The 9021-nt window shown below is 47.4% G+C and overlaps 1 protein-coding gene across 1 annotated transcript in view; it reads right to left on the reverse strand.

Moving 5' to 3' along the window:
- Positions 1-2573: 2573 nt before the first annotated feature.
- Positions 2574-9021, reverse strand: part of LOC141287664 (ELKS/Rab6-interacting/CAST family member 1) — a 64117-nt gene continuing 57669 nt past the window's right edge. Inside the window, exons 11-12 of the mRNA XM_073819812.1 lie at positions 3137-3256; positions 2574-2600 (exon numbers count right to left, since the gene is read on the reverse strand). Coding sequence (XP_073675913.1) covers positions 2574-2600; positions 3137-3256 — 147 coding nt within the window. The remainder of the gene's footprint in view (positions 2601-3136; positions 3257-9021) is intronic.

Genomic DNA, 9021 nt, shown 5'->3' on the forward strand with positions numbered 1-9021 from the left:
TCACCTGCCCTCTGTGCTTTGGTCCAGTACACCACTCTAAGTGCAGATGGTGCAATCGACTCCCAAAAAATAGTAAAAACACTCTCAGATGGAAATTTGGTGTAAAAACGTATTTGGTCGTCCGTCGAACAGTATCGGCTGAAGAGAGTAGGGGGTGGTAGACCAGTGTTTTGCAACTTGGCTTCTAAGTCATGGATGTAATCCAAAGCCTCATCCAGAGCACCTGTAAAGATAAAGAAATTAAAAACCAGTCTTAACATATTTATGCTACCTTTCAACACAACACAGTAATCATGCTTTAAAAAGTATTTTAAATATTTAATTACAAATTACATTTAATTTATTTTTGTTAAGGAAAATACAAATGACAAAATACTCAAAAGTAATTAAATACATGCAATTAAAATAGGGGAGAGCGGGGCAGAACCTAACACAGGGCCAGTTGTAACACACTTGTTTTAAATACTTCCACACATGCTAGTATGATAAAACTTAGTGTATTTACTAGATGTCACAGCAATAAATTGTTTCATTATTTAAAAAAAAGGCATTATTTTATATGAACACTTAATAATTGTATTTTATTGAAAAATATTTTAAGATTTCTTGTATTTTTTTTATTTTATTAGTTGAATTTCGTGAACAGCTTATATTATTAACATTAATTTGTTCAGGTAGAAATGCATAACGGTACACATAGTTGACTAGCGTTAACTAAATACACTATGAACAATCTTACCTGCAGGTGGGTGTGTCACGTAGTCTTGATCCATCCTAACTGCCATAGCCACCATGTCGCTATCTTCACAGCATAGCTGTTTAGACTGACGTTTGAAGGTTCTGTCATATACTGACTCCCTTTTCAAAGGAGCTGTAAAGTTGTTCCAAGGGAATAGGCTCGGGACAACACCACTCTTCAGGCGACGAACGACGCAGCCACCACAGTAATCATCCGGAGCGAAGTGCCGGCTGCAGACATAGGTGCTACCTGTTTTTACATCAAAACTATGCCCTTCCTCTCTTCGGATCGCCTGTATCCATTTGGGTTTCAGGTTTGGATCCACAGGAAAAGAATGAAATGAAAGGTAGGGCTGTTTTTGGTTGGAAGACGAACAGCCTGGAACACAACAGAAACTGCGACTCTTCGACTCTGCCATTTTTCGTATCTGCCGCTATGATAACAGGAAGTTCTAATACACTTCATTGACGTATTTCCGTTCGAAAAATGAGGAAGTGCGTAAAAGGTCTATATTGTCTTAATGTGCAGCAAAGAGAACAATTTAAGTGGCCAAATACTCTTCAAAGATCACAGATGGAAAATTGCAGAAATCAGTTGAATTTTAGTGTCAGAAAAAATATTAAAAATAAAGGAAACTACACCTCCATCACAAGAAGTCATTTCAGACAAATCATCTGCTCTCATGCAAAATCAAACTCCACCATATTAATTTACCATACTGGAACTTCAGCCAGGACTGGCTTTTATTGCCATATGAAATGAGATTTTTTTTTTTTTTTGGAGCTAGAACACTAAACACATTAAAGGTTTGGTGCACACAGGGATAAAAAAGTGCCCCATGTCCACATTTAAATATATCACCAGATGTTCTTTTTTGTGGACCTAATTTTACACCAAAGGTCCTGGACATCTTGTCCAGATACATGCCATCATGTTTTATATCAAATACCAAGAGATAAAAAAAAAGGTAAAACTGACTTGCTCAGTTAGAAATATTATAATGGGTCATGGTTAGATCTTCCATCACCACATTGATTCAAAACAAACATTAAAATCAACACAAAAACTGGTCACTGAACACAAAATCAAGATTCTGCCATAGCCATCCCAATTCCCTGACCTGAATCCTATGGAAAATGAGTGGGATTAACTGAAGAAGAGTGAGCACCAATATTTAAAGGATCTGGAGAAATTCTGTATGGAGGAATAGTCTAAAATCACTTGCCATATATTCTGAAACCTCATCAGGCATGAAGGGAGGGGGGGGGGGGGGGGGTCAGAGCTGTTTTTCATGCAAATGGAAGTTTTGAATACAAGGGTGTCAATAATTATGGCCAGGGTGTATTAGAGAAAACCATTTATTTCTTAATATTATATTCCCCCCACTTAAAATTGTTTATTTTTAATGAAATGTTTGAATTTTTGACTAAAGATCAACAGGAGAAACAACACAGATTTATTTTTACAGCCTTCTTTGCCCATATTTACCAAGGGTGCCAATAATTTTGTTCATGACTGTATGTCATCTTAAGGCATGATAAAAGTTTAAATTCTAAAATCCAAAATCACAAAATAATGTTTGCTTCTAGCAGTTATCCTTTGTCCATGATGTAGACATATGGCAGTCGGAGTGCTTGTCTGTGTGTGGGAGACTGTGTGCCGTGTCAACCCAGAGAACACCACCACTACAGACCGAAGTTAGACAGACAGCCCAGATGCTTGGTTTATTTTCAGTAGTTCATTTGAATCTATGGAGATAAGGAGAGGAGGGAAAACAGTAGTCTATAAAACTCTGCATTGCTTACCTTTCAGTGCTAGACCAGTTGCTTTTTTGTCATGCCCATATGCCATCCTCATCATCCTAAAACAAACACACATCACATCACTATAGAACGACACAGTTCCCCATTGAAGTTATTGAATGAATTCTTTACGGACCCTACTTTAGAATGAAGACTGTTAAAAGGTTTCTAATAGGGTCAATAATCTGACAAAAACTACATTGTTTAAAAATGTGTGTGTGTGTGTGTGTGTGTGTGTGTGTACTGGTATTCATCACGTTGTGGGGACCAAATGTCCCCACAAGGATAGGAATACCAGTAAATTTTGACCTTGTGGGGACATTTCTGAGGTCCCCATGAGGAAACAGGCTTATAAATCATACACAATGAGTTTTTTTGAGGAAGTAAAAGTATGCACAATCTCCTGTGAGGGCTAGGTTTAGGTGTAGGGTAGGTGTAGGGCGATAGAAAGTACGGTTTGTACAGTATAAAAACCATTACGCCTATGGAATGTCCCCATAAAACATGTAAACCAGTGTGTGTGTGTGTGTGTGTGTGTGTGTGTGTGTGTGTGTGTGTGTGTGTGTGTGTGTGTGTGTGTGTGTAGGTCAGTGACCTGCTCTGGTGGGGGGGAGATCAGTTCACGCTGCTGTCCATGATGCGAATGATGGGAATACTGTGGATGAATGTGTCCATCTTCATACTGTTCAGCCATGTGCTTCATCCTACTGTGTGCCTGATAGACAGTGTACAAATATATTAAAACTCTATAGCATTTGAGCTCTCACAGTATTAGGCACTACTGAATGATGTGTTTGAAAGCCTGACAGAGCGGCATGCTAAATACAGCAAGATTAACTTGATTGTCATTCAGCAGTGGGTAACAGTGAGAACAAAATACAATTTTACCCAATGCATGTTTTAATGAAGTAATACAAAACAGATCACATTTTAACATCTCACACTCTCTGCTTGTTCTAAATTCTAATTGGCTGAAGTAGTCAGTGTATTAAGTCCACATTTATGTGCATGCTTTTAGGGAGGAATATTTAACAACCCACAAATGTTTCCTGCAATGCACAAAGGTAGAAGATCCACAAATTGGAGTGTAAGAGTGGCTTACACAGAAAATGGTTCTGCAGTCAGAGAACGTCTCAGGTTATGTATGTAACCCTGCTTCCCTGAGGGAACGAGTCACTGCGTCATACAACGCTTTGGGGAACTCCATTGGCGGGCCGCACTCTGAGTCATAGTCTAACAACCAATCATAAGACGGGAGTGACGTCACAGGCGCGGTGACGTCGGCAACCAGGAAGTATAAAGCACGTGCGTTTGAAGCCGACGGCAGCTCATTTAGGAATGAAGCGAGCGCCACAGGGATGCGGGAATTATGGTCCATGAAGCAGCGTCTCGTTCCCTCAGGGAACCAGGGTTACATACGTAACCTGAGCTGCATCATACAACGCTTTGGGGAACGAGATGCCCACGCCCCCATGATTCCAAATCCCTGCCTAGTGTCTGCTAGGACAAGGGTGGAAGAAAGTTGTGTCTGATGAATCTTGCCAGAGCACAGGGAGAATCTCCGCCTGGGGAAACTGCCAGGTCGTGAGTAATATTACGCCTCAGTCTGGGGAACCGCCAGAACAAGAGGGAAATTATAGTATTCCTCGGCCCTCGGGCAGACGAGGAAAGGTAGTACACCTCTGCCTGGTAGCCAGCCAGAGCAAGAGGGAGAAATACTCCTCGGCCCTCAGGCGCACGAGGAGAAGGTAATAGTCCTTTGTCTGGGAGCACCCAGAACAAGAGGGACACAAATAGCGCCTGGTGAGCTTGCCAGGACACCGGAATGGCTCCGCCTGGGGAAATTGCCAGGACGCGAGTGGTAATACATCTCTGTCTGTGAAAACCACCAGACAAGAGGGAGAGATACTCCTCAGCCCTCAGGCACACGAGGAGAAGGTAGTAGTCCTTTGTCTGGAAACACCCAGAACAAGAGGGACACAATAATGACTCGGCCTGGTGAACTTGCCAGGACACGAGCGATATAAGCCTTTGTCTGGTCATACCAGAACAAGAGGGCAATGTGTTCCTTGGCCCTCAGGCACTCGAGGATAGGGTAATCGACCACTGCCTGTCATCCAACCAGCGCAGAGGGAGAAATATTCCACGGCCCTCAGGCACACGAGGATAGGGTACTCGACCTCTGTCTGGTATCCAACCAGCACAAGAGGGAGAAATGCTCCTCGGCCCTCAGGCACACGAGGAGAAGGAAATAGTCCTTTGTCTGGGAGCACCCAGAACAAGAGGGACACAATAATGACTCGGCCTGGTGAACTTGCCAGGACACGAGCGATATAAGCCTTTGTCTGGTCATACCAGAACAAGAGGGCAATGTGTTCCTCGGCCCTCAGGCACTCGAGGACAGGGTACTCGACCACTGCCTGTCATCCGACCAGCGCAGAGGGAGAAATAGTCCTCGGCCCTCAGGCACATGAGGATAGGGTACTTGACCTCTGTCTGGTATCCAACCAGCACAAGAGGGAGAAATGCTCCTCGGCCCTCAGGCACACGAGGAGAAGATAGTACATCTCTGCCTGGTAGCCAACCAGAGCAAGAGGGAGAAATACTCCTCGGCCCTCAGGCGCACGAGGATAGGGTACTTGACCACTGCCTGTCATCCGACCAGCGCAGAGGGAGAAATACTCCTCGGCCCTCAGGCACTCGAGGATACGGTACTCGACCACTGCCTGTCATCCGACCAGTGCAGAGGGAGAAATAGTCCTCGGCCCTCAGGTACAAGAGAATAGGGTACTCGACCTCCTAGAAATGCTCCTCGGCCCTCAGGCACGCAAGGAGAAGGTAGTAGTCCTTTGTCTGGGAGCACCCAGAACAAGAGGGACACAATAATGACTCGGCCTGGTGAACTTGCCAGGACACGAGCGATATAAGCCTTTGTCTGGTCATACCAGAACTAGAGGGCGATGTGTTCCTCGACCCTCAGGCACTCGAGGATAGAGTACTCGACCACTGCCTGTCATCCGACAAGCGCAGAGGGAGAAATACTCCTCAGCCCTCAGAGGGTGGAGTGAGCTGGTTTTGTGGACAGGTGAGTTTGCAGGGACTCTAGTACTGTACCAAACGGGCAGTAGCTTGGTCTAAACGGTATTCGTGACACCACAAAGCAAACAGGTTCCACTTAAGGCCATAGAGTTTCCTCGTAGAGGGAGCTCTGGATTGGAGAATGGTCTCGACAACCTCAGTTGGGAGACCAGATTCTATGAGTTGTGCCCCCTCAGGGGCCACACCCATAAATTCCACATCTCCGGGTGGGGGTGGCAGATTGCGCCCCCGGCCTGGGAGAGGAGGTCCCTCCTGACGGGAATCTCCCATGGAGAGCCTTCGAGGAGGGCGATAATGTCCGAGAACCATACTCGGGCCGGCCAGTACGGGGCTAGTAGTAACAGCTGTACCCGATACTGGCGTACTCTTTCCAGAACTCCCGGGAGCAGAGCTATCGGGGTAAATGCGTACAGACGAAGCCTCGGCCACGTCTGTATCATGGCGTCCAGTCCGAACGGAGCTGGAGGCACTAGAGAGTACCAGAGGGGACATCGTGATGTCTCTTGAGTCGCAAAGAGGTCCACTTGAGCCTGGCCAAACACTCTCCCAATCTGCTTCACTACTTCTGGGTGAAGCATCCACTACCCGAGCCTCGGCCCCTGCCTCGTCAGGACGTCTGCTCCCAAAATGAGACGTCCAGGGATATGGACTGCTCTCAGAGAGAGAAGCTTTCCTCGAGACCACAAGAGGATCCGGTACGCCAGCTTATATAAGGGGCGTGAGCGGAGACCCCCTTGGTGGTTTATATAATAGACTACAACAGTGCTGTCTGTACGGTTCAGCACGTGATGGTTTCTCAGGTCTGGAAGGAAATGCTTCAGGGCCTGGAATACAGCCAGCATCTCTAGGCAGTTTATGTGCCAAGAGAGATGGTGATTGCTCCATAGGCCGTGGGCTGAGCGGCCACTCATGACCGCTCCCCACCCAGTGAGGGATGCATCCGTCGCTAGCGTGACGCGGCAGCAAGGAGCACCCAACACCGCTGAGGCAGGAACCAGGGTTTCTTCCACATGACCAAGGCACGTAGGCATCGCCGTGTGATCTTGATCTTGCGAAATGGGTTTCCCCTCGGGGAGAACCCCCTGGTTTTAAGCCACCACTGTAGCGGTCTCATGTACAGCAGACCAAAAGGTATCACGTTGGATGCAGCTGCCATAAGACCTAACAGTACTTGGAACTGTTTGACAGTGAGTGACAGACCTAGCTTGACCGCATTTACTGCAGTAAGGATCGACTCAATCCGAGCAGGTGACATTCGTGCCTGCATCGTGGTCGAATCCCAAACTACACCTAGATAAGTGGCTCTCTGTAATGGAGACAGCACACTTTTCTTGGTGTTGAGTCTCAACCCCAGCTCTTTCATGTGAGCGAGAACAACATCTCGATGTCGAACCGCTAACTGACCTGAGCTGGCTAGTCTTTTTTGATCAGCCAGTCGTTCAAGTATGCGGATGCCCTGGAGTCGCAGAGGAGCCAGAGAGGCATCCACGCACTTCGTGAAAGTTCGGGGTGAGAGTGCTAGGCCGAAAGGAAGAACTCTGTACTGGTAAGCTTTGCCCTTAAAAGTGAACCTGAGAGACTTCCTGTGTGGAGGAAGGATGGAGACGTGAAAGTACACTTCTTTTAGATCTATCGTAACAAAGCAGTCCTCGGACCTGATTTGGGACACGACATGTCTGACAGTTAACATCTTGAACTTCAGTTTTCTGACTGAGCGGTTCAGCTGTCTGAGATCTAGAATGGGCCGTAGCCCTCCATCCTTCTTGGGAACAATGAAGTACCGGCTGTAGAACCTGGACTCTCTGTTTTAAGGAGGGACCACCTCGATGGCATCCTTCCTCAGGAGAGTTTCTACTTCCTGTTCCATTACCAGACCCTGCTTGGGGTTGTAATAACCTTTCTCTACAGTGCGCAGGGCCCATGTAGAAACATTCGGTAGTAGTTTCCACGCTGCCAGAAATTCTACTTAGGGGACCAGCCTCTCGAGACTGGTTTCTGGATTTTTGAGGAACTGATTCGGTGACCTGTAGCAGCGAACTGGCAGGATGCACCTGAATTAGTTGCTCTGAAGACCCCCGTGGGGGTTGCGAACTTTCTAGGTCTGCTACGTTTCCGGGCAGGACAACTAGAAATTGACGTTCGCGGGAGATTGCCGCGCCCTGTAACACTGGCAGGGTTATCTGACAGATCTCCTGAGGGCCCCGAGGAGGTGTTGTCACCATGTTTTTCTAGCTGTGGTGCACCGTAAACCTCCCCGAGAGGGGCTGCCCTCATCGGCCGTGTGGTACAAGAGTCAGGGCCGCTTAGCCGAGGACCTCTTAGACTAAAGCACGACTCTCGGATCGGGCTTAGTCTTTGAAGCCCCCGGTCAGGAGTGTTGCTAATCCCGGCCAATAGGTCTCACCGGAGGGAAACGGGCTGCAATGCTCCTATTATGAGCCTCTTATGTGAGGAGCTGGTACACGGCTGGGGTTTCATGCTCCCGTCCAGCAACCCCGACACGTGTACATTTTGCCCATCAAGCCTGAAGTTATTTAGGCGGCCTGGAAAGCAAAGACGGAGCTCTCAAGGATGATGCCCGGCTGGGTGACAGATAGCTGGCTAGCGTCTGTTAAACCCGCGGCATCATCTTTTCTTTCTAGTTTTTCCCATGATCTAGACAGTTCAGTGTGCAGATCGGGGAAGAACAGAAAGCTCCGTTTTGGAAGTGCTGACTTAGTCCGCAGAAAACATAAAGTTTGCTTTCCTGCGGCCCATTTTTCTTATTTAGCTACCTGCATTACTCAGCACGTCCAACAGCTCCTCGTACTGAGGCGATCGGGGGGGGGGGGGGGAGTGTTAAAAACTTTTCCTGGAAGGAAGTAAAGGTATCCAGTAGGAGGTTTACCGATCCACCAGGTAAGGAAGGAGATAGGGGATCACCCGTCTCCATTCCCTCTAGTAGATCGAGCTGCGATCCCCACGAGTGCAGCTACCGCCTCGGCGGAAGCGGGGCCAGACCCGCGAGGAACGCTAGTGAAGGCTCCCTCCTCGAAGAGAGCCTTCCAGGAACGGAGAACCCGCAGTGGAAGAAGCTCCTTTTCGAGGGCTGACTGTGCGTGCTCCGCAGACCACGCATAGACTGTGTGTATCCTACCAACAATGAAGTGTTGACAGGGAGGAACACACCGTCCATGTGGCTGCTGAACGGCCTTAGTTGTTTTAACATTCTTTCCCCCTTGGTTGACATATTGCTCAAAATAAAGGTGTGCAAACTGGCACAAAAAACAGCAATATGTAAAGACAGACCGACACAGAGCGCTCTCGCTGAATGACAAAGCTGCCGCCGGCTTCAAAGGCACGTGCTTTATACTTCCTGGTTGCCGACGTCACCGCGCCTGT

Source organism: Garra rufa, chromosome 15 (assembly GCF_049309525.1).
Source record: "Garra rufa chromosome 15, GarRuf1.0, whole genome shotgun sequence".
In the NCBI taxonomy this organism is placed as follows: domain Eukaryota; kingdom Metazoa; phylum Chordata; class Actinopteri; order Cypriniformes; family Cyprinidae; genus Garra; species Garra rufa.